The sequence below is a fragment of the Tupaia chinensis genome, unplaced genomic scaffold (genome assembly GCF_000334495.1).
Source record: "Tupaia chinensis unplaced genomic scaffold, TupChi_1.0 Scaffold000685_1, whole genome shotgun sequence".
NCBI classification, from domain to species: domain Eukaryota; kingdom Metazoa; phylum Chordata; class Mammalia; order Scandentia; family Tupaiidae; genus Tupaia; species Tupaia belangeri.
This window is the reverse complement of record NW_006160208.1, coordinates 2600491-2627778: the sequence shown is the minus strand read 5'-3', so window position 1 is coordinate 2627778 and position 27288 is coordinate 2600491. Positions and strand designations below refer to the sequence as shown.

The 27288-nt window shown below is 39.8% G+C and overlaps 1 protein-coding gene across 1 annotated transcript in view; it reads left to right on the top strand.

The window, feature by feature from the left end:
- Positions 1-26423, top strand: part of CFAP97 (cilia and flagella associated protein 97) — a 39038-nt gene extending 12615 nt beyond the window's left edge. Inside the window, exons 2-5 of the mRNA XM_006160449.3 lie at positions 2370-3427; positions 15646-15914; positions 20609-20756; positions 23738-26423. Of these exons, the coding sequence (XP_006160511.1) occupies positions 2386-3427; positions 15646-15914; positions 20609-20756; positions 23738-23865 (1587 nt within the window). The 5' untranslated portion in view covers positions 2370-2385 and the 3' untranslated portion in view covers positions 23866-26423. The remainder of the gene's footprint in view (positions 1-2369; positions 3428-15645; positions 15915-20608; positions 20757-23737) is intronic.
- Positions 26424-27288: the final 865 nt, after the last annotated feature.

Here is a 27288-nt window from a genome sequence, read left to right as displayed (position 1 = left end):
TTGGCTCTTGATTGGAAAATTTAATCCATTAACGTTCAATGTTATTATCAATATTTCTGGACATGTTCCTATCATTAAGTGAGCCATTTTCTAGGTTGTTTTTTGTTCTCTTATAGCTATCTGTCTGACTTTTTAGTTTTCCTTGTGTTGTGCTCCCTTCAGAACTTCTGAAGAACTGGTCTGAATTTACCAACCCAGTTTTCAGGTTTTGTTTATCTGAGAATATTTTAATCTTTTTCTTTTTTTCCATATGAAGGATAATCTTGCCAGGCATAGTGTTCTTGGTTGAAACTGACTTTCATTTAACATTTTGACTATATTTCCCTATTCTTTTTTTGCCTGCATTGTTTCTGATGAGAGGTCCGGTGTTAGCCTAATGGAATAACCTTTGCAAGTAACTTGATGTTTCTCTCTTGCCAATTTTAGTATCTTGTCTTTGTCTATGGTTTTGGCCAATCTGACTATGATGTGCCTTGGATAAGATCTTCTTGGATTGATTCTATTTGGGGTCCTATGTGTTTCTTGGGTCTGGATATTTGAATGCCTCTCTAGGTTTGAAAAGTTTTCTTTCAGAATTTCATGGAATAAATTATGAATGCCTTTGTTATTTTCTTTCCCTTCTGGGATACCAATTATCCAGATGTTTGGGCACTTGATGGTATCTAATATTTCTCATATATTGCCCTCGTTTTTCTTGGTTGTTTTCTCAGTCTTTTTGATAATTTTTTCTAGGTCAGAGTTTTTGTCTTCTACATTTGAGATTCGATTTTCTGCATGATCTAATCTACTTTTTAATACTTTCAAGAGAAGTTTTAATTTCCTGTGTTACATTCTTTATCTCCGTTTGATTCTTTTTCATGGTATCTACTTCTTTCAAATCATGAATGGACTTCCTCATCTCCTGGAGCTTGTTGTCTTTTTTCTCTTGCATCTCATCTAGTTTTGTCACTATAAATATTCTGAATTGTTTATCCAACATTTCAAGTTCCACTGTGTTGTCTGTGAGTGTTGAGGAATTGATGTTTTCCCTTGGGGAAGAGACATTTTGCTGGTTGTTCATATTTCTTCTAGTCATTTGGTGATCTATACATTTCTTTCTAAATTCTTCGAGGTATCTCTGAGAGTAGGCAATTGGTCATCTCTCTTCTGTTCTACCTACCAAGTTGCTCACAAGCACTTTGCACTGTTGTCACTGGTCCTGGATGACCCAAATTCCTCCCTGTTTCTAGAGAACAGGTGCTCCTGAAACTGAGCTGCTGTGCTTCAGTTCAGGAACAAAGAAGAGAGCACTTGCAGGTGTGCTGAAATCCTGAGAGTCCAAAGGCAAGAGGGGGAGGAAATAAGTCAAGGGTCTCAGCTATAAAGCTTTCTAGCCACAGGTGGCCTGCCTTATGGCAAGGCCCTTCACTGGAACAGATGTCTGGATGGGGTGGGGAGGGGCACAGGATCAACTCAAGGTTCTAAGCAACACACTTGAGGGTCGAAAGGTGAGTTGGGGTGGTGGGGTGCCCAGCCTGATTTTATTTTTGGAGAGGTTTTTGCTACAGGGTGTGTGCGCTTGCCAGAAAGACAGAGGGAGACAGAGAGACAGAAAGTGAGAAATCACCCCTCCAGGGGGTATGGCCACGCCACAATCCCTTCTCCTCCATTCTCCTCTTGGGATCTTGGGCACACACGCACAGGTGTCCGGCGTGAGTTTAAGCCACTGGGTCCGGGACTCGAACTGCGGTCAACTACATGGGAGTCCAGCGACATAGCCATTACACTAACTGCTGGTCCCTCAGCCTGATTTTCAAGCCGCTGGTCTAGCACTGAAACTGTGGTTGGTCACGTGGGGATCCAACGCCTTAACCACTACACCTGGATGGCCCCTTTGCTTTTAATAGGAGTCATCCATCTTCTCCTTTCTGCTTCCACAGTAATTGCAGTTAAGTAGCAGAATAAGACAAAGACAGGTACTGAAATATGAAAGTGTGTGTGTCAGTGTTCTATTCACAACTTCCATTAGGTATGTTTGGATTGATATTAAGAGGTTTTTAACACCATCCTTTTCTTTCTTTAATTGCTAGCGATACTTATGGAAAGCAGATTTTTCTTAGATTTTACCTAGAATTTCTGTGATATCCCCTCCTTGATTATTTTCTTATTAACTCAGCTATTAGGTTTACTTATTTTTCAAATAATTGGTACAAGTTGACATTATTGTTATAGCCGTATCACCACTTAACCAAGTTATTTTTGTTTTATCTTTTAATGATTTTCTTTGTACATTGAATAAACTTCTTAATTTGGAAAAATTATGCAACTAGTATAGAAAAATTTAAAGTCTTCGGAAATTAGTCTGATGGCTCTACTTTATTTCATTTCAGATATATTTTTGCCATCATGGATCGATTTGGAGATATATCAGAAGGTGAAGTGGACCATTCTTTCTTTGATAGTGACTTCGAAGAAGCAAAGAAATGTGAAAGTAACTCAGCTTTTGACAAGCAAAATGATGACCCCAAAGAGACAATAGACAAAGATACAGAAAATGTAAATTTGAAACTTAAATCCCCAACAAAGGAAAATTATCTTACCGAGGAGGGAAATGAAAGAAAAACAAAAATCCCTCCGGAAGACCTCCCTGTAGAGAATGATGCTATTCAAACCAAAAGTTCTTTATCGGTGACCACCACTTCAAGATCCAAAAAATTGCATGATGGTACAACAGCACATAAAATACACTTGCCCATTCCAAGTAGAAGTCCTAGAAGTGTTAAAGGTGGGGACGATTACTCTACAGATGGAGAAGAAAGCAGTGATGATGAGAAAAGGCATCATGTGAGGCCCAAGTCAGCTAAACCATCCAATAACTTTAAAAAAAGCCTAAGTAAAAAGTATTCTAAAATTAGTTCCTCTTCCTCCTCCTCTTTGTCTTCTTCATCTTCAAGTTCAGGTACTGATTGTTCAGATGCAGGATCTGATAGCTGTATATCTGATTCGTCTCCATCATCAGAGAAGCATGTATCTGATACAACCCTCTTATCACCAAAACCAAAATATAAATCAGGAATAAAACTGACAGGAACACAACTGTCAAATACTAAACCAAAAACGAGTGACTACACTGAGGAATCTGAAGACACTGTGACAGATGTAACTCCTTTATCGACTCCAGACATCAGTCCTGTTCAGTCCTTTGAACTGGGCATATCAGATGACCAAAAAGTAAAAGTTAAAAAGCAAGAGAACGTGAGTCAAGAAGTATATGAAGATGTCGAGGATTTAAAAGATAATTCAAAACATTTGAAATCAGCCAAAAAAGGGAAAGATAAAAATGGGCCACATCTCGCCTCAAAGTCTTCAGTGTTAGATTCTAGTTTAGACCACAGATATAAACAGAAAGTCTTACATGACACAATGGACCTGAATCATCTTTTGAAAGGTAATGTTTGAAATATTTGATTAATTCTTTATGTAAAATCTCTCATTCTTTACCATGTTTTCCAGTGTAACAGTGTTTACTTTAAAATTAATCATTATGGCCACTTTCTAGTCCATACATTCGTGTATTAGGCTGCGTTATATGATTCATAGGTTAGTGATTCATCGGTTGAAGACCACATCTGTCATCTCTTTGGGGTTTCCAGTACACACTTCAGTGTTCTAGTATAACAGGTTATGAACTCTTTGGTCTTAGGACCTTTTTTCATTCTTAAAAATTATTGAGGACTGTGAAGAGCTTTTTATATATAATAACTTAGAGCTTATATCTATAAATATTTACACATTCGAATATTTATAAATATAAGAAATTAAAACTGAGAGTCAGCTCGTGGCATGGTGGTTAAGGTATGGCCTCCATGCAGTTTGGCCCTTGGACCTGGTAGCTGGAGTAATGTGCTGGGCACCTATGCCCAAAAGGAGGGAGAAGAGATTGCAATGTGGCCATTCCCCTGCTTTCTCACTTTCCTTTTCTTTCCCTCTGGCAAAATTTAAAAACAACAAAATGAACCTAAATAGATTTGCTTGTTTTTTTGTGTGGCATCTTTTGACTATTGCATTGCTCTTTTCATAATAATTTTCTACTCTGATCAATATGTGTTTAAAAGTAGCATCCTAACATTTGGCATTATCAAGCATCTTATAAAATTACATGGAAAAAAAAGAAATAGACATTGAAAAGATGTCACCTTTAGGTTTTAGTTTTTAAAATGTAGTCTTGACTAAATTATGATTTTTGCAATTTCATAATATTAAGAGCCCACTGTCTGTTTTTAAATTTGATGAGTACTGTTCGATTCCACAGATAAGCACCATTGTATCTAGATATGAGAACAAAAGGTGACACAAAAGAAGAAAGTGTAGTCCCAGTCACTTGAAAACTTCTTTTAGGGGGACCAGCAGTTAGCATAATGGCTATGTTGCTGGACTCCCATGTAGTCGACCGCGGTTCAAGTCCTGGACCCGGTGGCTTAAACTCACACCGGGTGCATGTGCGTACATGCCCAAGAGAAGAATGTAGTAGAAGGGATTGCGGCATGGCCATCCCCCCTGGGGGGTGATTTCTCATTTTCTGTCTCTCTGTTTCTCTCTCTCTTTCTGGCAAGTGCACGTGCCCTATAGCAAAAACCTCTCCAAAAAACCACTTCTTTTAGGAAGGAAACACTTGACTTTTGGAATTCTCAAATTTTAAAAATAGTGAAAATAGCTTTGGGTTAGCCAGTGGTGTGGTGGTTAAGATGGCTAGATCCTAAATGGCTGACTGCAAGTTCTCATCCCAACTTAGTACCTTGGAAAACACAGTAGGCACATGCATGTGTGCCCAAAATCCAAAATCCCAAGAGGAGAATGGAGGAGAAGGGATTGTGGTGTTGCCATCCCTCCTGGGGGTTGGGGTGGGGGGAAACTTTCTCTCCCTCTGTTAAACTCTTCTCCCTCCACCGCAGCCTTCCCCTGTTCCTTGGCAAGCACACATACTCTATAGCAAATTAAAAATAATAACAAGAACTGTCACTGGAATAAACCCCATTTTAAAGAAGAAGCCTGTTGGGACCAGCAGTTAGTGTAATGGCTATGTCGCTGGACTCCCATGTAGTCGAATGCGGTTTGCGTCCCGGACCCAGTGGCTTAAAACTACGCTGGGCGCGTGTGCATGCGTGCCCAAGATCCCGGGAGGATAATGGAGGAGAAGGGATTGTGGTGTGGCCATCCCCCCTGGGGAGGGATTTCTCACTTTCTGTCTCTCTGTCTCTCTCTGTCTGTCTGGCAAGCGCACGCGCCCTATAGCAAAAACCTCTCTAAAAAAAAAAGAAAGAAAAAACCTGTCATTCTTGAGCTTTTTGTTCAGGGCTGTTTTTTTTTTGTTGTTGTTGTTTGTTTGTTTGTTGTTTTCTTTTTTTTTGTATTAGTCGGGATGATTATGATAAGAAACAGAAATGCCCAGTTAAATAGTATAGTGAGAAGCCCAAAGATAGATTGGGCTTCGTTGTTGATTCTGTGGCCCAAAAATGTCACTGGGGACCTACGTTCTACCACTCTGTTCCTTTAGCCCTTTTGTTGGCTTCACTCTTAGGCTGGTAGGAGATATCTGCAGCAATGGGCAGTATTCACATCCAGACATGACAGTATCCAGAGAAAAAGAAATCATTCCTCTGACTCTGAATGGAGGGGAGTTTTTAAAGAAGCACTCTCCTTTGACCTCAGTCTGTCTTACGGTCCAGAATTGGGTTACAACTCTTTCTGAACCAGCCATTAGTGAGGGGAATGGGAGACTGACTCTGGAATTTGAGGTTAGAGTTGAGGAGTAGAGGGCAAGGGAATCAGCCTCCCTTGTAGTCATGGCTTCACAGGAAAGGAAGGATGGGTGTCTAAATTAGTCTGTCAGCGACTCAGTCAGGGATCTGCTAAGGAGGAAGGTAGGAATATGTGCTAATTGAGTAGCCAGCTCTTTTCACTTAAGCTTCTGAAGCTTTAATATGCATAGAAGTGACCAGAGGATCCTGCTAAAATGTAAATTCTGATTCAGCAGTGGTGATACTGGTATTGCTGATTAAGGACCATAGTCCAAATAGCAAGATGCAACTGTTTGATTCCTTTGAAAATACAGGCATACCTCATTTCTACTCTTGTTCAGTCCATTTTCGAAACTTGGTTGGATGTAGAGAACCTATGCATTTTCAAGTTTTAGGTGGAAAAATTGTCTTAGCCCAAATTCCTGAGCAGTTTCCCCAGCTATAATTAAATGGAAATACTGTTGAAAAACATTCAACACAAAGCTGAACTACAGCATAGACAGAAAGCTTCATTCATGTCACTGCTCAGTAGGGAGGCCCTCCTCTAAGAGACTTGCCAGTGAGAGGTGCTGGGGCCTTTTAAGGCACAGGAACAAAGGTGGCATTTTGCCAGTTGGCTCATGTAGTTGTGGAGTCCATAACAAAGCCATGCACTAAGGATTCTTTAGGATAATAAAGTATTTTAAATATTAATTGTGACAACCAGTTCATTACAAGGTATTGCTTTAGTTTTTCAAGATTATTGTTGCTTTATTTACAAAATTATTCATGCTTGGTACATTGTAGCTTTTCAGAGCCAAGAATATGTTCATGAGTTTTCTTTTTCCCCTTCTAAGTGCGGTTGTGGTAGATGGAGGTGTGTGCATGGCCAGATACGATGCCCTTTCTACATTCATCTTTCAGTGTACTTGGTCATTTTTTTTCCCTTCGTTAATATTTTACAGAAATATTTTTGCTCTATTCATAATGTAGCACGTGCACACACGCAAGAGAGAGAGAGTGAGTAGGACCAGCAGATGGTGTAGTGGTTATGTTGTTGGACTCTCACGTAGTCAACCACGGTTCGAATCCCAGACCCATTGGCTCATGTCGGGTGCTTGTGTGTGTGTGTGCCCCAAATCCCGAGAGGAGAATGAAGGAGAAGGTATTACAGTGTGGACATCCCCTCCCCCAGGAAATCTTTGTGTCTTTGGCGAGTACACATGATCTATAGCAAAAATCTCTCAAAAAAAAAAAAAAGAAAGACGAGAGAGAGAGAGAGAGAGAGAGCTGTGAGCATCCTCCACAGGATCTGGTCATGGTTTAATCCCCTTTGTCTAGTCATACAACCCATTGGATGCTGGGTAATTGTACACATGTCTGCCGTGTCTGTGCTGACTGGGCCAGGGATTTGAACTGCAGTCGTCACATGGAAAATGACCAATATCTGACATGGTAAATATTGATAAATGTAACCCACATAAACAGAAATGCATAGCCTTAAAATTTACCACATGGATTAGGTGTGAAATAGTCACACTGAGATGTGTCTTGAGAATAAAAATTAATGTAAGAGAAAGAAATGGGATTAAGGAAGAAATTGAGCAAAGAAACTGGTTAGATTTTTTGTCTGTTTTTAGTAAAATTATACCAACATAGGCTAAGGGAAGGATCTTGTTCAAGCAGAAGGTACAGACCCTGTTACACTCCACAAAAAAAGAGGACTCCTCTACTGAGATTGGCTACGAGCACCTCCTACCTGGCAGCACACTTTAGTCCTTCTTACTGGCAAATGGCAGGTCTTTGCCCTCAGCCCACTGTCATACATTTCCAAACATTTGAGGAAAGCTAAAACAACACAGTGAGGCACCGCACTCATAGATAAGGAATGTAATATATTTAAAACTGTTAAAGGAGCACCTCAACCCAGCCTTGTGGTACAGGCGATAGTGTGCTGTACTGCAGTGCTGGAAGTGTGTGGACAGATGTGGGTTTAGATCCCTGGTTGACTTGGGATGTGACAGGTGCACACGTGCATGGGTGCCCAAGATCCTGATGAGTAGAAGCGCTGGGAAAATACCCTGTGGAAGGTACCTGTGTGTCTTATCTCTCATGCATGTATACACTCTCTATAATGAACAAAACATAAAAAATTAAGGTGGAAGACCTAGAATAGAAACCTGGTTTCACTAAAAAAAAAAAAAAAAAAAAAAAAAAAGAAGAAGAAGAGTATTGCAGTGATTTTAGAAAGGATCTGTAAGAATGAAACTTTTTTCCCTAATAAAACAAGCCTGGATGTGCGTTTCCATCTTCTCCCTCTGCCATGTGTACAGTGGAGTTTCCAGGGACTGCCCGGCAATAGCAACACAACAGTGCAGAAGCAGCTGTGAGAACCCAGCTGTCACACAGGAAGCCAGGCCTTACAGAATGTACAGAACTGTTCAACTCTGCTGCTCATTAATTTTTTAAAAAAATAAATATGTTAACATATAATTGGTGTCTTGTGTTCTGACATGGTAAATATTGATCGATGCATGCTATTTATTGACAGTCTTTGATGCTCTCAATCTTTTATTTTTTAAAGAATTTAATTTTATTATTTTTAAATTTTTCTATAGGGTGCATTTACTCATGAGAGAGAGAAAGTGATAAAGCAGATCGCCAGGTCTGAGGCTCAAACCATGGTCAGCCATGTGGGCATCCAGCACTTTATCCACCATGCCACCTACCGGCCCTAAGGGGCTCTTGTTCTTTAGGAGTTCTGACATCAAAATGTTTAAGTGCTTCTAGGAGAATGGAGATATGAGGTTGCAATATTTGCAAAACTATAAAATTTTGGAGAAAATTTTAGAGAAAGCATTTTTAAAATCAGTCTTCCATAAGAAAAAAGAATAAATAACAAGAAAGGAAAAAAATTGGGGCTGGCAGGTGGTGTAGTGGTTAAGCTGTTGTACTCCCACATGGCCAACCACGACTCAAGTACTGGACCTGGCAGCTTGCTTTCTTACTTTCCTTCTCTTACTCTCTGGTCAAATTAAATAATAATAATAAAATTAATTGATTTTTTGAGAGATTTTTTGCTATAGGGCACATGTGCTCTCCAGAGAGACAGACAGAGATGGAGAAACAGAAAGGGAAAAATCCCCTCCCAGTGGGGATGGCCATGCCACAATTCCTTCTCCTCTATTCTCCTCTTGGGATCTTTAGCATGCATACCCATGTGCCTGGCTGGGTCTGGGACTAGAATTGTGGTGGACTATGTGGGAATCCAGCGACATAACTATTACAACATCTGCAGGTTCCAAAATAAAATACTAAAAAAAATAAAAAGAATAAGATTATAATGAGAGGCCAAATAGTATAAGTGAGATTTTTTTGTTTTTGTTTTTTCAATTCCAGAGTGTACACATGCTTGCCAGAGAGAGAAAGGGAAAGCATCCCCCTGTGGGGTATAGTCCCACTTTAATCTTTTTACCTCCATTTCTCCATATTGTCAGGCTTCAAGGTACACACTGCACACACACCTGGCATGTTTTCAGCTCATTAGACTGCGATTGAACTGTGATTGGCCTTGGGGAATCCAGCTCCGTGTGTGCTGTGCTTAACCTCTACACTATGAGGCAGGCCCAGTGGGTGGTTTTGATTTATCAAAAGATACTACTATGGAAATGCCTTTAAAAAATTAAACAGGAGGGGCCAACAGGTAGTTTGGTGGTTAAGGCACTGGACTCCTACATGGGCAACCATAATTCAATTCCCAGACCTGATGGCTTGAAAGTCATGCCAGGTGTGTGTGCCTATGTACCCAAAGTCCCAGGAGAAGAATAAAGGAGAAGAGATTGTGGCATGGCCATCCCCCAGTCATCCCCCCTAGGAGGTGATTTCTCACTTTCCTTCTCACTAACTCTCTCAATCTCTCTGGAGAATGCATGCACCCTATGGCAAAAATGTTAAGGAAAAAAGTTAAACCAGGGATATTTTTTAGGCTTTAGAAAGGAAGGAAGGCCTAACACATGCAGGTGTGACACATGCTACAGAATAGATGAATCTTGAGAACATTATGCTAAGTGAAATAAACCAGTCTCAAAAAGACAAATACTGAATGATTCCACTTATACTTAGAATAGTCAAAATGACAGAGCTGGAGTTAACAGACAGTGGGGAGTTACTGTTAATGGGTAAAGAATTCATTTTACAAGATGAGTTACGGAGATGAATGGGGGTGATGGTTTCACATTATGAATCGTTTAATACCACTAAACTGTATATTTAAAAATGATTAAGATAGGGAGGGGCAGCAGGTGGCTTAGTGGTTGAGGTACTGGACTCTCACATGGCCGGACACTGTTTGAATCCCAGACCTAGTGGCTTGAAAATCAACACTTAGATGTGTGTGTGTACCTGTCCAAAATCCCAGGAGGAGGATGGAGGAGAAAGGATTATGGAATGGCCATAACCCCCTGGGGGGGATTTCTCTTTCACTGTCTCTGTCTCTTTCCAGCAAGTGCATACATTATGGCAAAAACTTTAATTAAAAAAAAATTAAGATGATAAATTTTATCACTATTTTATCACAAAAAATTGGAAAATAATACTAGTTCTTTCTGATAAGGTTTCTGTTATGGTAACTATAGGTGTTCAATAAATACCAATTGAATTGGGAAAAAAGTAAAAACCACCCTAAAAAGATATTTAAAATATTGAGCCATCAGAAAAGTCATGACATATTTTTCTATGCAAAAATCCATCGTGACTTTTCCAACAACCTAACAGGATAGGATGAAAATAAAGGCTTGAGAAACAGGCTAGGACTATCTTCTTTAATAAGAAGAAAATAGAAGTATCAATTCCATTAAGTACAAAATAGAATTGAAGACATGAAAAGCTTTAAAAGAGATGAAAGACGTTTTATGTTAGTAAATGGGCCATGTACACTGAAACAGATACAATAGTCATTCATTTGAAATGTGTGATAAAACAGAGCCCTGGCACGGTGGTTAAAGTGGCTGGGTCCCACATAGCTAACTATGTGGTTCGAGTTCTAGACCCGGCAGCTTGAAAAACACTGTGTGAATATGTCCATATGTCCAGAATCCTGAGAGAGGAGGGAGAAACAAAGGAGAAGGGATTGTGACATGACCATTCCACATGAGAGGTGCTCTCTCACTTTCCCTCTCTTCAGCAAGGGCACAGGCCCTCGAGCAAATTTAAAAAAGAAAAAACTAGTTGATAAAATGGTGAAGCTATAATCACTGTGGAAGATTGATAATCAATTAGACCAAAAAAACAAACTAAAAAGCCCAGTGTTAACTACTAGGTGAGCTGTGCTTGGCCCACAGATGTTTATTACAAAATGTTACTTATAAGTGATGAAATAATCAATTACTATTGCTACATAACAAACCACCCCATACTTAAGGGATGGAGAGACTCACAGGTAGGGGTGTCTCAGACGGCAGGCCTGAGACTGGAATCATGGGAGTGCTTATTTACTCACATGTCAGGGACTAGGCTTGGAAGGACCTGAAGACCAGGACTGCTGACCAGAGGGCCTACGCGTGGCCATCCCATGTGGACTGGCTTCCCAACACAAATGGCAGCCTCAGGTTAGTTGGGCTTCTTACATGGTGGCTCTGGCTTCCAAGCACAAGTGTTCCTGTAAACAAGGCAAAAACCTCATCACCTTTTATGACCTAGCTTCCGAAGTCACATAGGATCATTTCTCCACATTCTTCTTATTGACGTGTCATGAACTTCACTGGCCTAGCTCTGAATGGGTGGGGTGTAAAATAATTTTTGGATAGTCTGACAATCCCTTGAATCCAGTTTCTGGTCACACATTTGTTCACATCCCTTTTGTATATGGTGGGCCTTTACCCTTTCCAGAGTTGACCGCGACCTCAAAATCTAGGTTCTAAATTAGGTCCGGGGAGCAGTTGTTCCTGAGGTGTGGGGTTCCTCAGTTACAGCTCTTTGAGAACCTTGAGTCTTTTGTTGAGAGAGACTGGAAGTGAGGAGTTTTGTTTTTGAACTCTGTAAGGCAGGTTTCTTAAATATTCTCTATATTTTGCTTAGAAATTGGCCAGTTTCTTTTTCTTGTCTTATTATGTATTATGGGTAGGATATACTATTGTGTATATGTACTTTGAACCTTCTCCTTGGAGATGCGCTAGGCGGAATCCTCCAGGGCAGTGGGTACAAGTTTTCATTTTTCACCACAAGCAACAGTGTTGCTAAATATCTGCCACTTTACCCTCTGGGACCGCATCTACAGTTCTCAGGATCTTCCAGCCCTTCTCACCACCTAATCTCGAAGCTAGTACCAGGTACTGAAGGTTTTATAGTAGCATCCCACTTCCCGTGACCAAAGTTTGTGTTAGTTACTATTGCCCTGTTAACATATCACCACAAAACGTAATGGTCTAAGAAGCCCTGGGATCACTCACGGGCTAGAATCCAGGTCCTATACCTGGCCCCTCTATGTGATCTTCCGCACAGCATGGCCGCCTTGGAGTGATCAGACATTATGGTGGCTCGGGGTTCTGAGCACAGATACTCCACAAATACTCTCCAAGGAGAAGGTTCGAAGTACCAATAGTATATCCTATCCATAATAAGACAGAAGACCTAAAAAAAAAGAAACTGGCCAGTTTCCTAGCAAAATATAGAGAATATTGAAGAAACCTGTCTTATGGAGTTCAAAACCCAAACTTTTCACTCCTAGTCTCTCAACAAAATGGAGCAGGAGTGGGGGTGTGGGTGGGGGGGACTGCATCTCCTTTTATCGAGCCCTGAAAGTTATGTATGACTACTTTGTACCCTTTTGGTCAAAGGAGTCACAAACCTGCCCAGATTCAGAGGAAGAAAATAGAATGTTAAAGAAGAAAGTTGATAGAGAAGGCAAAGAAATTCAGCAAACTGTTATTCCTTGAATCAGGACTTTTCGGAAATAATTGGATTAAAACAAAAACCCTTCGGACAACTTTTTAAAAAGCATATATCGTTGACTTTATATGAGGATCATGAATAGACCTACAGGATTAATGTTTTAAAAAAGAACTAATCTTGGGGGCCAGCAGATGGCATAGTGGTTAAATTTGGATTCCCACATGGCTGACTGCTGTTAGAGTCTTGGACCCAGTAGCTTGAAAATCATGCTGGGCACGTGTGGGTGCCTGCCCAAGATCTTGGGAGGAGAATAGAGAAGGGATTGCAGTGTGGCCGTCCCGTGATTTCTCACTTTCCCTCTCTGCTGTCTCTGTCTCTGTCTCCAGCGAGCAGTGCCACCCACCCTAAGGCAAAAACCTATTTAAAAAATAATAATCTTATATGACTGAGGACTTATGGCTTGGAGTAAAATTTCGGTGATAACCTCACACATTTGAAAGCCGCTGACTGTATCTCAAGTAGCTTAGGTGAAATGAAAGCTGATACTCTGTAAATGGTGGGAGCTGACTCAAGAAGTGGCCTTACTGGTGATAAACACTGAAACGTGAAGAGTTTGAGCGAAACGGCTAAATTAAAGATTTGAGGGGCTGGCTGGTGGTGTGGTTAAAGGTGCTGGATTCCCGTGTGGCTGACCGAAGTTCGAGTCCTTGTACCTGGAAGCTCGCTTTCCCTTTCTCTATCTCAGCCTCTCTCAGGTCAAATTAAAAAAATAACAACAAACGGAGTTAAATAAATAAATGTTTTTTTTAAAAAACGTGAGAAAGGCAGTGTTTCTAAATCTTTGAATTTATTTTTTTAAGTTACTTTATTTAACTTTATTTATTATTATTATTTTCACATGAGTTTTGCCAGAGAAAGACCAAGAAAGAGAGAGAGAGAAAGCCACCAGGTCCGGGACTCGAACTGTGGTCAGCCATGTAGGAATTCCAGTACCTTAACCACCACACCACTTGCTGGCCCCTAAATCTGTGAATTTAAATGTGTGTATTTATACAGATATGTCTATGTCCCTGAAGGTTATACAAGTTAAGATTTTTTTTTAGATCTTTGGAAAACAGTGGATAATACATTTGAGGTTGCCACGTACTAAAGCCTAGAAAGCACACAGCATTACACTGAAGCGAAAAGGTTACAGTGATGACTGTTCTCTGTGTGTAAGCAGTACTCACGTACTTTATCCAGCAGGTAGATCTTGAATGCTATTTAAAAAATTATTATTTTTTTTACTTGCCAATGGGTACATGCACTCTCAAGAGAGAGAGAAGAAAGAGAGGGGGAGAGAGAGAGAGAGAGAGAGAGAGAGACAGTACTTTCCCAGTGAGGCACGGTCATACCCAAATCCTTTCTCCTCTTCTTTTCTCAGGTTTTGGGCACTCATGCACATGTGCACGCACGCACGTGTGCCCACCTGCTTTTCAAGCTGCCGAGGATTCGTGCCATTGTTCGCCCTGTTGGACCCAGCTCCCTAAACACTGTACTTAACCCCTGTGCCATAAGGCTGGCCATAGAATGCTGTTTTTAAAAAGTGAATCCAATTGCATTTTTTTTTCTTTCCTTCCTTTACTATTGCTTTATTGTACCTTTTAAAGGTTTTTAGAAAGGCCATTAGGAAAAATGACGTAATTTCCTTTAGAATGAAATTTTAAAAAGTGCTTACATATAGCAAAATTGATTTAGAAACTTTATTAAAACCTACAAATTGGATATTTCTTGGAAGCAAGATAATTGAATATGTGTGGTGCATCTCTAGCTTTCTAAACGTGTTCTCATTCAGATTTTGTCATTAACTTAGTAGTGTTTTCATTAAATTACCAACCATTAATTTATTTTAACTACCAGGAAGCCACATTAATTATTTTTAAAAGTTTCTATATTTGATAAGTCTTTGACTTAAATGTTTAAATGTACAGGCTACTTAGTGTTTTAACTTTTCTACATCATAGTCATTTTAAAATGGATATGAAAATGCCTCTTCTGGGGCCAGCAGGTGGCATGGCGGTTAAGGCATCTGGATTCCACATGGCCCACAAGGCGGTTGAGTCCCAGACCCAGCAGCTTTAAAATCACAGCAGGCACAGGTGCACACATACCCAAGATCCTGAGAGGAGAAGGAAGAAGAGATTTTGCTGTGGCCATTCCCCTTGCTGGTGATTTCTCACCTTCCCTCTCTGTCTCTTTCTCTTTGATGAGCACATACATTCTATAGCAGAAATCTCAAAAACAGAAAAAAAAAAAAAAACTTCTCTGTTTACAACATTACATTTAACAACATAAAATGCTAAACAGGTACAAAGAATTAACATAGTAAAGACAAATAATGGTTACTTTAGAAAAAACACTGTAAAAACAAATACTCCTGTTTGTTTACTTTGGTATAATGTATGTATTTTTACTACATCCTTAATCTGCAACATAGAGCAAGTTTAATATTTTTAGAAGCTTTCAAAAGTGTGTAGTAATTGTGCTTACTGAAAATTATTGAAATACAGAAATTCTAAGAATTAATCATGTTGTGGTACTGTGCTGATGTGACCCTCCAGTTATACGGGAAGATCGCGAGCTTAACGTCCTGAGGTCTCCCTATACTGAACCCAGAGGTTCCTAACCTTCTCAACATTAAATTATCTTAGAGAAGCATAAAATAGATATGATAAGGGCATTTTCCGTAAATTCTATCTGCCTAAGAACGACTACCATATACAGTTCTTATAAGATACTTTCATGTCTTCATTAGTAACTTTTATGCCCAGACCCCAGTAATCATAAAACTCTAAACTACCTGATTTCCTTTTCTTCAGGATTGCAGCCTGCATATCCTTTGCATAATTTCATACACACCTTTTCAAGAATGAATACCCTTTGTTATTTTTAAGATTAAAATAATATATTATCATAACTGCTTTCTTTAGCCAGTTTCTTTTTTTTGTGTTTACTTCTGCAGCTTTTCTGCAATTAGATAAAAAAGGACCACAAAAACAACACTTTGATCAGCCGTCCGTAGTACCTAGGAAGAACTACTCTTTCACAAGAGAAGAGGTGAGGCTGATTGATCGGGAAAATCAGAGGCTTTTGAAAGAACTGTCAAGACAGGCTGAAAAACCAGGAAACAAAAGTGTAATTCCTAGAAGATCCGTTGGGCAGCCTCCTAAGTTGTATCATAGCGCTCTTAACAGACAGAGAGAACAGCAAAGGATTGAAAGAGAAAATTTGGTAAGTAATTGAAATCTTTTAGTTGTCAAAGAAAAATGCATTTGCACTGAAGTGTAAATCCAGTTGACACAAAATACAAATACAGTCAACTTTTGAAACTTAGTTATACAAATACTATTTCAACATATAATCAATAGTAAATGTTTTTCGATACATGCAAAGTCTTTGAAATCTGTTGTGTATGTTGCACTTAGAGCATATCTCGGTTCGGACTAGCCACTATGTTGCCCAAGGGTGAGGGTGCATGCACTTGCCAGAGAGAGTGGGAGGGAAGAAGAGGGAGATAAAGCACCCTGGGGGCATGTCATGCTGCAATCCTGTCTCCTCCACTTCTCCATTCCACCAGTATTCTGAGCATGCACACACATGGCCAGTGTGTTTCTCAAGCCTCTGAGACCAGGATTTGAACCTCAGTTGGCCAAGAGGGTCTGGTGCCCAATGCACAGTATTTAGCCACTGCACTAACCACTTCACTACAGAGTCAACCTGGACCAACCACATTTCAGGTGTTCTGTAGCCACATGTGGCTGGTCTTAGGCAGTGCGGCTTTGGAGTCAAACCTAGTTTATACAGATGGGAAAAAAGTAACTTACAGCTAAACATGAAAATAAAATTTATTGTAAAATGTCATTTATTACATTCTCATGAGGAAATCTGATCTTCTAGGTTTAACTCTTCATTTTTTTCTTTTTCTTTTTTTTTTTTTTTCTGGAGAGGTTTTCGCTATAGGGCGCGTGCGCTCGCCAGATAGACAGAGAGAGACATAGAGACAGAAAGTGAGAAATCACCCCCCAGGGGGTATGGTCATGCCGCAATCCCTTCTCCTCCATTCTCCTCTCGGGATCTTGGGCACACACGCACACGCGCCCGACGTGAGTTTAAGCCACCGGGTCCGGGACGCAAACCGCGGTCGACTACGTGGGAGTCCAGCGACATAGCCATTATGCTAACTGCTGGTTCCCAACTCTTCATTTTCTAAAACAAAATAAAACTGTCTTGTGCCCTCTTTCTTTCTTTTTTTTTTTTTTTAGGTTTTTGCCATAGTATGTGTTTGCTTGCCTGAGAGAGAGATAGTGAGAGGAAGGTGAGAAATCATCCCCAGGGGAGTGATTTTCACCCAGCATGATTTTCAAACCACAAGGTCCAGGACTCAAACTGCAGTCAGTCCTGTGGGTGTCCAGCACCTTCACCACCATACCACCTGCTGGCTCTGTATTACTATAACTTTTTTTAGAAAATTTTGCAAGTTGGCTATGACAGAGACAGAGAGAGAAAGGGAAAGTGAGAAAGCATCCTCCATGGGCAATGGTCATGCTGGTAATTTTTTTTAAGATTTATTTTATTCATTATTGTTATTGTTTTAATTTGACCAGAGAGAGACAGAGAGAGAGGGGAAGTGAAGAAGCAAACCACCAGGTCTGGGACTTGAACTATGGTCAGCCGTGCAGGAGTCCAGTGCCTTAACCACCACGCCACCTGCCAGCCCCCATGCTGGTAATTTTTTTAATTGTCAGAGGTTGCATGGATTTGCCAGAGAGAGTGAGACAAAGTACCCTCAATGTGGCATGGTCACAGCTGCAGTCCTTTTCCTTCATTATTCCATCTCATCAGGATTTGGGGCACACACCCCACACCCACACATGTACCACGCAGACATGCCTAACATGTTTCTCAAGCTACTGGGGTTAGGATTGAAACTAACCCTGTGGGACCCAGCTTTCTGTGCACAGCCCTGAACCACTGCACTACAGAGCCAGCTGAACAATGTAAAGCAATGTAAAAGTACAGCTTTAACGTATGTCTTCATGCACTTAACTGTAGTACTTACTATACTGCTATAATAATTGTGTGGCCACCTCTTGTTGCCATTGTTGCCAAGATTTACTTAAAATGCCATGAGACGCTAATCATTTCACATGAGCTGTCCATCTCAGTAAATTGAGGATCACTGTAAAAAGTGATCTTTCAGTTCTCATATATTTTTCATTGTATTTAGTCAAAACTGGAAATCTTGAATAACACGGGGACCTATACAGAATGCCACTCACAGGATCCCCGGACGTCGTAATGGTTATGCAGGTCTCCCACTAGTTGACCGCGGTTTGTGTCCTGGACCCGGCGACTTAAAATTCACGGTGGGCACATGTGCATGCGTGCCCAAGATCCTAAGAGGAGAATGGAGAAGGGATTGTGGTGTGGCCATCCTTCCGGGGGGTGCTTTCTCACTTTCTATCTGTCTGTTTCTCCAGTGAGCGCACATGTCTGATAGCAAAAATCTCTCCAAAAAAAATTTAAATGGTACCAGTAGAGTCAAAAGTGCTCCAGCCCATCACATTTTATTTTTATATATAGATTTTTGAATTTATATATTATGTGACCGATATTATTTGAAATTCCAGATTGTGGAATTTATTAGAATGTTGAGTCTTCAGTTGTTTTTAAAGAATGATTTAATTTTTTTTTTTTTGAGAGGTTTTGCTATAGGGCGCGTGCACTTGCCAGACAGACAGAGACAGAGAGACAGAAAGTGAGAAATCACCCCCCAGGGGAGATGGCCACACCGCAATCCCTTCTCCTCCATTTTCTTGGGATCTTGGTCACGCACGCACACGCGCCCGGTGTGAGTTTTAAGCCACCGGGTCCGGGATGTGAACCAAGGTCGACTACATGGGAATCCAGCAACATAGCCATTATGCTAACTGCTGGTCCCTTAACTTTATTCTTTTATCTACTTATTTTTTAATTTGACCAGAGAGGACAGAGGGGGAGAGAGAGGGAAAGTAGGAAAGCAAGGCACCTGGTCTGAGACTTGAACCGTGTGGGAGTCCAGCGCCCTTAACCACCATGCCACCTGCCTGCCCCGAGTCTTCAGTTTTAAAAAATATACTGAAGGTAGGGTGGGAATAAGGTGAGAGAAGGGGGAGAGTAAGAGGAAAGAAATTGAGGAGAAAAATAGAGGCAAGACATTTATGGGACATACAAATGGATCATTATCTGTCAGTGATAATGTGTATAGTGTCCTGAACTGGACTGGCGTGAAGTATATTCATGTTGGGTATTTCACTTTACCAGCTATGTGATGTATGCTGATTGAATCTATAAAATGAATAATAATAATTAAAAAAAAAACCTGCTCCTGGGAAGCAGAGCAAAGTTACAACATTCCAAGAATAAGTTCAGTTGCCGATACTGCAGCTGAAGTGTAGATGTGGTTGTCCATTGTTTCAAGATAAATGAATCCAGTTCAAAGACCATTATTCAAAAGAAGGAAATTGATGAAGCTGCTATTGTAACCAGCATGAAAAACCTCATAGTCTGCAAAATACCTTTTACTTCATATTGAGATGCAGCGTTGTGACCAGCAGGTGGCGTGGTGATTAAGTTGCTGGGCTTCCACATGAGTGACTATGATTCAAGTTCTGGACCTGGTGACTTGAAATTCAAGCCGGGCACATGTGCGTGTATGCCCAAAATCCCAAGAGGAGAAAGGATTGTGGCATGGCCACTCTCCCTGGGAGTGATTTCTCACTTTCCCTCTCTGTCACTATCTCTCCAGTGAGTACATGCATCCTATGGCAAAAAACAAAAACAAAAACAAAAAAACAACTAGTAAAACAAAACCCAACTTTTAATGTGAGTGCAGAATTGCTATAAGAAAGGCATATCTGAAAGTATAATATGATTCAGGAAAAATTGGGGTCCATATAAACTTGAATAAATAGTATTTTAAATGTATTTTCCTTACGAACTTAGTATTTTCTTCTCTCAAAAAAAATAAATTTTCTTGGGGCCAGAAGGTGGCGTAGTGGTTAAAGGCTCTGGACTCCTGTGTGGCCAACTGAGGTTCAAGTCCTGGACCCAGTGGCTCGCTTTCTCACTTTCCCTCTCTCTCTCTTTCTCACACTTCCACTCTGTCCCTCTCTGATCAAACTAAAATAAATAAATACATTTAAAAAAAATTTTTTTGAGAGGTTTTCGCTATAGGGCGCATGCGCTCACCAGACAGACAGAGACAGAAAGCGAGAAATCACCCCCCATGGGGGGATGGCCACGCCGCAATCCCTTCTCCTCCATTCTCCTCTCGGGATCTTGGGCACGCACGCACACGCACCCAGCGTAAGTTTTAAGCCACCGGGTCTGGGACACGAACCGCGATCAAGTACGTGGGAGTCCAGCGACATAGCCATTACGCTACCTGCTGGTCCCATTTTTTAAAATTTAAATAAAATGATTTTTAAAATATTTCTTCTCTAGCTCATTTTATTGTATCGGTATAGTAAATAATACATATAATATACAAAGTATATAGCAACCAACTCTTTATATTATTGATAAGGCCCTAGTCAATAGTAGGTTATTAGTAGTTAGATTTTAGGGAATCAAAAGTTAGATGCAGATTTTTGACCATGAGGGATTTGGCAACACAATTCCCTCATTGTTCAGAGGTCAGCTGTGTTTCAACTAATGATATGCCTGATAAGAGTTATTAAATCATAGTGGTTTGATTAGCTATAGGATAGCCATATGCAGTTTTTCTGAAAGTATGTTATTTGAAATATTTTTTACACGTAGTATGTCAAAATGATTTGTGTTTTATCCGCTTCAGTGAATTTCAGGTTGTAGAAAGTATTTGTGTTTTTAAAAACTTGCTACTTACCTAACATTGACTTTGAAATTGATTGTCTCTAATGAAGGCATTATTGAAAAGGCTCGAAGCGGTTAAGCCAACAGTTGGTATGAAACGCTCAGAACAACTGATGGACTATCATCGCAACATGGGTTACCTCAATCCCTTACCGACCAGACGAGTGAGGTCTACGCTTGGCCAGTACAGCCCATTACGTAAGCATATTCCGAATTCTTTTGTACTTGTTCGTTTTCTTAAGTCGTTTTTTTTAAAGAGCGGATTTTTTAATGGTTAGAGGGCGGGCGCACTTGCCAGAGAGCAAGAAAGAATCTCCCAGTAAGGACCTAGTCCTGCTGCAATTCTTTTTTGTCTGTTCCTCCCTCCCATCAGGATTTGGACCATGCACATGTGCTTGGTATGTTTTTTAAGCCGCAGGGGCTGGTGCTAGAACAGTGGTTGGCCACGTGCGATTTGACTTCTTTAACCACCATGTTATAGGGCTAGTCTAAAAATGGAATTTTTAGGATATTCTTATGGTAGAGTTTTAAAATGCTAACCTCTGGAATATATTGTCAATTTTCACTGGCATGTTTGGTTTCAGGTTTCATTTATAGCATGTGATGCTAGCATAGCAAGGAAACAGGAATGCAAGACTTGTCAGAAGCTTTTTGATAACGGGAAATGTTTAATTTGAATATATTTATTAAAGGAAAAGATAAATAGATGTGTTCTTTGAAAGTTGCTGGAACATTCCCATAGCTAGTTAAGAATTTTTGCTAGTATCTTCCAGTGCTTATATGTGTTTTTTCTTTCTCATTGGATAACTAAAACAAAACTAAGCAAATTGCAGAGATCATATATAATCCTCTTTTTTAAAATTTTTTAAAAATCTATTTCTTTCTCTCCTAAAGAGAAAGAAAGACACACAGGGACCCCAAACAGGGTCCTGCCTTGCCACGATCCTCTCTACAGCCTGCCAGTTAGCCAGGATTGCTTGCATGCCAAGCCTATTCAGGTTGGCCTGGGGTTCAAACATGAAGCAGCACCTTACCACCTGTGCCACCATAGCTGGGCTCAAATACAATGTCTCTCTCTCTCTCTCTCTTTTGTTGCTTGAAGGCATGTGCACTCAGAGACAGAGAAATAGAGGAGAAAGCAGCCTTATTGTGCGTAGTCATGCCATAATCTCTTCTCCATCTCTCCTTTCTTTCGGAAATTTGGGCATGCTTGCACACATATCTAGTGTGTTTCTCAAACTGCCAGATCCAGGATGTGAACCATGTAGTCAGCCATGCGGGATTTGACTCCCTTAACCACCAGGCCATGGAGCCAGCCCAGTGTAATAGCTCTAATTCTTGATAAGTGATCAGTTATATACCTAACCAATTGTGTACTTCAGAGAATATAGGAATGGAGTGGCCATTTAGTGCTAGGGTTATGAAAAATCTAGAATGGTCACTTTCATTTGTGGAAATTTATGCCATTTCTTCATAAATATATTCTAAACTATATAAACAATAGAAACTGGGACCAGGAGATGGCATAATGACTATGTTGCTGGATTCCCATGTAGTCGAACATGGTTTGCGTCCCATTCCCGGTGAATTAAACTCACACCGGGTGTGTGTACATCCTTGCCCAAGATCCCCAGAGAAGAATGGAGGAGAAGGGATTGCGTGGCCATCCCCCCTGTGGGGTGATTTCTCGCTTTCTGTCTCTCTCTTTTTCACTGTCTTTCTGGTGAGTGCATGTGCCCTATGGCAAAACCTCTCCCCTGCAAAAAAAAGAAAAGGAAAAAAGAGAAATTAATACTAAAGAAAGTTGGAACTGGGTCCAGAAGATGCCGTAGTGGTTATGTTGCTGGACTCCTACATGGCTGACTATGGTTCAAGTCCTGGACCCAGTGGCTTAAAACTCACACTGGGCATGTGTACATGTGTGCCTAAGATCCCATGAGAATGGAAGAGAAGGGATTGCAGCATGGCCATCCCCTAGGGGGTGATTTCTCACATTCCTTCTCACTGTCTCTGTCTCTCTCTCTCTTTCTCTTCCCCCAACAAGGGCACATGCCCTTGGGCATAAACCTCTACTATCTATCTATATATGTCTTAAATATATATGATTTAAACACTCAAATGGCCAGTAATTTTATTAATTAATTCTATAAACATTACTTGCTTAGTTTAGGGGCTTGTTCCAAGACTATATCTATAAATGGTTATGCAAAATGTTTTTTTATTTCCCTATTGAATCATTCGAGAAGCTTTTAATAATACTTATTCTGGGAACCAGCAGATGGCTGGACTCCCTTGTAGTTGACCACGGTTTGAATCCTGGACCCAGTGGCTTAAAACTCATGCCAGGTATGTCCAAAATCCCAAGAGGAGAATGGAGGAGAAGGGGTAGCCATCACCCCTGGGGGGTGATTTCTGGCTTTCTGTGTGTCTGTCTCTCCAGTGAGCACATGTGCCCTATAGCAAAAATCTCTCTTTAAAAACAAACAAAAACACCTTATTTCCACTCTAAATTTAGTGAATCAAAACTCCCTAGTATGGAATCTGGGTATTTCCTTAAAAGTTTATTTCTTCCTGTATGAGAGAGACAGATGGTACCACAGCAGGCCTTGCCCCCACCATCCACTGCATCCTTCAGCCAGCCCGGGGTTATGAGCAAAGGTGTGCCCAGAGTGTTCAGGGAAGTCGAAGGACCAGGAACCTTCCATGTGGGTTTGCCTCCCAGAGCGTGGCATTTTGCCCCTGCACCACCTTCCAGGCCCTTCTACAATTTTGTTTGTTTGTTTTCTTTATTTATGATAAAATGCATGCACCTTCCACAGGGTCTGACCACACCATGATCCCTCCTTCCAGTCTTCCAACCCGTCAGATCTTGGGCACACGCACTGCAGGCTGGTGATTCAAACTGCAAGAGCCATGCGGGGCCTGGCTGCTCTTGAACAGCACATTACTGTTGTGCTGTGGAGCCAGCCCAAGTTCGGGCATATTTGTTATATTTTTATGTTCCATATGGAATTCTCAGGTGCACTCCTTAGTGAGAAACATTGCATTAGAGTATTGGACACCTATAGAATAGAGAAGAAAAAGCTAATCCAAACTTAAAATTAAGAGAAGTTTATCAGATGATGATTTACATATTTAGTTTAAATAGTTCAAATGCTCTCTTCTTTCTATATTTTCAGGAGGAGCTTCCAGGACATCCAGTGCTACCAGTGGTCTCAGTTGTAAGAGTGAGCGGCCAGTGTTTGACACACCCAGCGGCCTGCTGCTGAAACCTAAACCTCCTAATGTCCGTACAGCTTGGTTATAAAACCTTGTTTTAAGCATTATTTATACCATTTTTATTGAAACGCTCTTGCATGTTACTACAAGTCTCTGGGAGACATCTAATACTGTTTTAAGCAATTTAAGATATACAACTGAGTTGTAATTGTTATTCAGTGCAAAATCGTCAAAAGACAGTTTAATGTAAAAATCAGTATTTCCTATGAGGATGTATTTGTATGAAATGTATACGTATTTAATAGAGCAATAGTATGCATGTATATTTGCAATTGCATTACATGCAGTGTACAAATGGATTCAGTTGTCGTACCAACAGAACGGTGATTATTGAGTACCGTTTGCATGTTTGGCCCCCAGATGTTGACCATATAGTTTGATTTTATGTTATGTATGTTTTATGTAAGCTTTAAGCCATGCGCTTAGCTCCTAAATTTTTAAGTTTAGTTTTTTTGATGTAGAACTTAAGTGGTATAACTTACAACTTAATTGTATGAGAGTTAACTTTGTTATTATGAAACAAATCTTAACATTTGTTTTCATTGGTAGAGCTGATTTAGATCTGTTTAGATAACTGAGAGAAGATTATTCTGCGGCAACATTTGGGATTGACCGGAGGCAGAATTTCTGTTTAAGTGCAATGAGTCAGATCTTTAAATTTGATCAGCCATTCCAGACCATTTTAAACTGTGAATATTAGAAAGTATAACTTGGAAGCTCTACTTTTGTGTTTTTGTAAATTCAGGTAAAGTACTGTTAGGATTCTGATTAATAAGGTAGGCTTTAGAGCTGCAGTCTAGTGACTTGTGCATCTTTTGTCCAAAGAGCAGATCATTTGGATCATAAGCAAAAACAAGTATCTGTTCAATCAGTAGAATAGCACCACCAGCTTGGAGAGCCAGGAAGCAGAGCCTGAGATTTAGCAAACGGTGGTTTAAGTAATACTGTTAGCATGTTGTAATTTAGTACTGATTGTATTAACAGCAAATATTTAGAATTAGAGCGAAATGCTTCAGAAATTCTGGCTAGTATTTAGAAGGGCTGAAAAAGAAAACTAGAATATAAACTGTAAGGTCAAGGAAATAAATCACACATTTGTTGTAGCTATTGGTTTAAATATTAGTATTGTTTTGTTTTTATCTGTTTGTTTGATCCTGTTTGGATCATTTTACTAGTTATGCATTTATAGGCCTGGTAATCCTGATGGAATTGGTTATGGCAGATTGGGCATAATAGAATCGAATTTTGAAATTAGAATTTTTTTTCTGTCAATCTATTGGGTCTTAACTACAAAATATCATATGTCATACTTATCACTGGTTTTCATGACTGATCTTTTCAGGATACGTTTAGAATTTATTGGAAAGTTTTTCATACTAAATAACTCTTTTTATATGAATTTTGGAACTAGTGCCACAATTGGATTTTTTATTTTTCAATGCTCAAGCTCTGTAGTATATATGCTTCGCTTACTTTTCTTAACCCCTTTAATAGTAAGCCAAACTGCATTGTACTGAACATCAAGTCAAAAAAAATGTTTTTTGATCTTTATTTGTGTTAATAGATTTAGGATAGAGCATGTAAATTATGGGAACAATGGGGTTAAAGACATTTATGTGAACACAGCCCGACTCTGAGGATTTTCGGGCTCTAACGTTCATTCGCTGTTACTCGGTGCTCTGTTCTGGTGGATGTGGTTTTAGACCTGTCTTAGCTATACTAAGCCAAGGTTATATTTCGTTTTGTTTCTTAATGTACTGAACCTTTTAAGATTGTATAACAAGTTATCTTTAAGGAGAGATAAAATAATGCTGAATTTAAAACTCAACATTTGGACATCTGTCCAATAGTGAGTCAGTTTTTTCACATTGGTTTTAAAGTTCTTTGGGAAAAAAAATACATAAAATCTTTTATGTTTATAATAGTAATAGTTAATGAGTACATTTTCTATATGTCATGTGTTAGTATACAACACATAGTTTCATAGATAAAGGTATAGTTTGAATTTAGATATTAGTTTAATGCCTTTAGTTTTTGCTACTTTGAAATTCACAGAAGTATTACTGATTACTGGAATTTAACTTGAAGCAAAAGTAAGAGCTGCAATCTTTTTTAAACAGTTTGCAATTCTGTCATCAAGATTACTTATTCATGGTGTGTATAAATAGGAGATTAATATATGTCAAGGTACTTTGAAGTTGTTACAGTTTAAGGGGCATTTTTACGAAGGAATCGTATTTATCTCTTCATTTTCATGAACATAACAAGTGAAGGATGACCTAACATTTTATATTTGGTTGACTTCTACTCACTATATGTACTTAGAAGATTTGCATTGTCACTAGAATGTACACCCTAATCCAAGGTCTAGTATTAGGCCAGATTGTTATTTTCATCTGTGGTAAATGTTATATTGACGTCTCCTTTTTGATAAGACTCTCTGGAAAATTTTAAACTATGAAAATTGTTTCATAATGGGTAGCTATTACTTCATGTTTCCTTTACTTACTTTTTCAATCTTTATAAAAGCTTTGTGAAAGCTTTCTAAGCTACTATTCCAAATAAAGTCGCTGGCATGTTTGTAAATGTATGATGCAGGTGATTTCCACCCCCTGACCCAAGGGTCCAGAGAAGCGTCCAGACAGCTGTAGAATGGTGCTGTGATGATTGTGCCTGGATGTCTTCTCATCCCAGGTTCAGGTACTGCCTACTAGGAGAAGCGTTCAGGACAGTATAAAGTTGAAGATTGCGTTTACCGTATTTTAATAATTAAATTAATTAAAAGTTTAATACCTTAATTACCAAAGTTTTAACCTATCATTGATTTTATATCATCTTTGAAAATGTTCTTAATGCTGACAGCTACTTTAATTATTCCCATGAAAGAAGGACTATTAAGAAACTTAAAATTCAATATCCTGGAGCCAGCAGATGGCGTAGTGGTTATGTTGCTCAACCCCCACATGGCCAACCATGGTTCAAGTCCTGGACCCAGTGACTTGAAATGCACAGCGGGTGTGTGTGCATGAGTGCCCAAGATTACAGGAGGAGAATGGAGGGGAAGAGATTGTGGCGTGACCATTCCCCCTGAGGGGTGATTTCTCACTTTCCCTCTCACTGTCTCTGTCTCTCTAGTCCTCTGTAATGTATTTTAGACATGAAGAACTAGCTTAGCACACTGAAGAAAGAACGAACGAAAGATAACTGAGTCCTATGTTTATCTCTAAAATGCATTCACTTGTTTCCCTTTTTAAATTTTTTAACTTTATGGGGCCAGCAGGTGGTGTGGTGGATTAGGGCGCTGGATTCCCATATGGCGAACCATGGTTTAAGTCCTGGACCTGGTGGCTTGCTTTCTCACTTTCCCTTTCTCTCTCTCTCTCTCTCTTGTCAAGTAAAGAAAAAAAATAACAATAACAAATGGAAATAAATAAATAATTCTTTAAAAAAA